The 1207-nt window shown below is 40.4% G+C and overlaps 1 protein-coding gene across 1 annotated transcript in view; it reads right to left on the reverse strand.

Moving 5' to 3' along the window:
- Nucleotides 1–721: 721 nt before the first annotated feature.
- LOC111734335 (olfactory receptor 11G2-like) overlaps nucleotides 722–1207 on the reverse strand; it is a 1049-nt gene continuing 563 nt past the window's right edge. The window contains exon 2 of the mRNA XM_023526516.1: nucleotides 722–1205. Coding sequence (XP_023382284.1) covers nucleotides 722–1205 — 484 coding nt within the window. The remainder of the gene's footprint in view (nucleotides 1206–1207) is intronic.

Raw genomic sequence — 1207 nt, forward strand, 5'->3', positions numbered from 1 at the left:
AACAAATCACCCCAAATATCCGTTCTCCAGCTTCTTCATCTACAAAGTGAGAGAGTTGCATAAGGTCTCTGAGTCTTTTCTTGCACTAACAATTCTCGGAAAAGTACAAACAGCCATGATCAATAGGTTCAGTAATAGGAAGAATAATTCTCAGAATGCTACTAATTATTTACTTAATTTTTTTTTTATGTGAAAAGTATGAAGATAAGCCAGTTGCCTAAAGATTTTTTTTGAACGAGGTTCTGATTTTTATATTCTCAGAAATTTCTGCAGGGCATGTTTCATATCTTTGTTCCTCAGACTATAGATCACAGGATTAATGAGTGGGGTTCTCACAAAAAGAAACAGTTACAAGCATCTGCATTCCAGCTTCATGCTCAGACGTTGGGCTCAGATACATGACCATCACTGAACCATAAAAGTGTGAAACCACAGCCAAAGGGGACCCACAGGTGAAGAAAGCTTTCCTTCAGCCAGCTGCTGAAGGCAACCTCAACACAGCTCTCAGGACAAGAGCATAGGACCCCATGATGCAGAGGAAAGAAATAAATAAGAGCAGAGGACTTAAGATTGTCCAAAAAAACAAAAAAAAAAAATTCATTGTCGCGGTGTGGTACAGGTGAGTGCTCATAGACATTTCAAAATATTTGTAAATATTTTTAAATAAGTTAAATACAGTTTTGAGCTTTAATTGCCCACAAGCCCTACTGATTAACATTTTTTATATCCCCAGAAATTTCTGCAGGGCCTTTTTCATATCTTTGTTCCTAAGACTGTATATCACAGGGTTAAGAAGTGGGGTCACAACAGAGTAAAACAGGGTCACAGTCTTCTGCATTTCAGCTTCATGCTCAGTCTTTGGGATCCCATACATGACCATCACTGAGCCATAGAACAGCGAAACCACAGAGAGATGAGCCCCACACGTGGAGAAAGCCTTTCTTCGTCCAGCGGCTGAAGGGACTTTCAGTACAGCTCTTAACACCAGAGCATAGGATCCCATGATGAAGAGAAAGAGAATGATGAGGGGCAAAAGACTTAAAGTGGAAAAGGCAAGCTCTACCGCAGGAGCTTTTTTGCAAATGAGTGCTAAAAGAGGACCTAGGTCACACAGGAAATGGTCAATAATCCTGGAGCCACAGAAGGACATTTGGGAGATGATGATGACAGGAATCAAGAACCAGAGAAAACCAAGTACCCAAGAACT

The sequence above is a fragment of the Pteropus vampyrus genome, unplaced genomic scaffold, assembly GCF_000151845.1.
Source record: "Pteropus vampyrus isolate Shadow unplaced genomic scaffold, Pvam_2.0 Scaffold982, whole genome shotgun sequence".
Classification (NCBI taxonomy): Eukaryota; Metazoa; Chordata; class Mammalia; order Chiroptera; family Pteropodidae; genus Pteropus; species Pteropus vampyrus.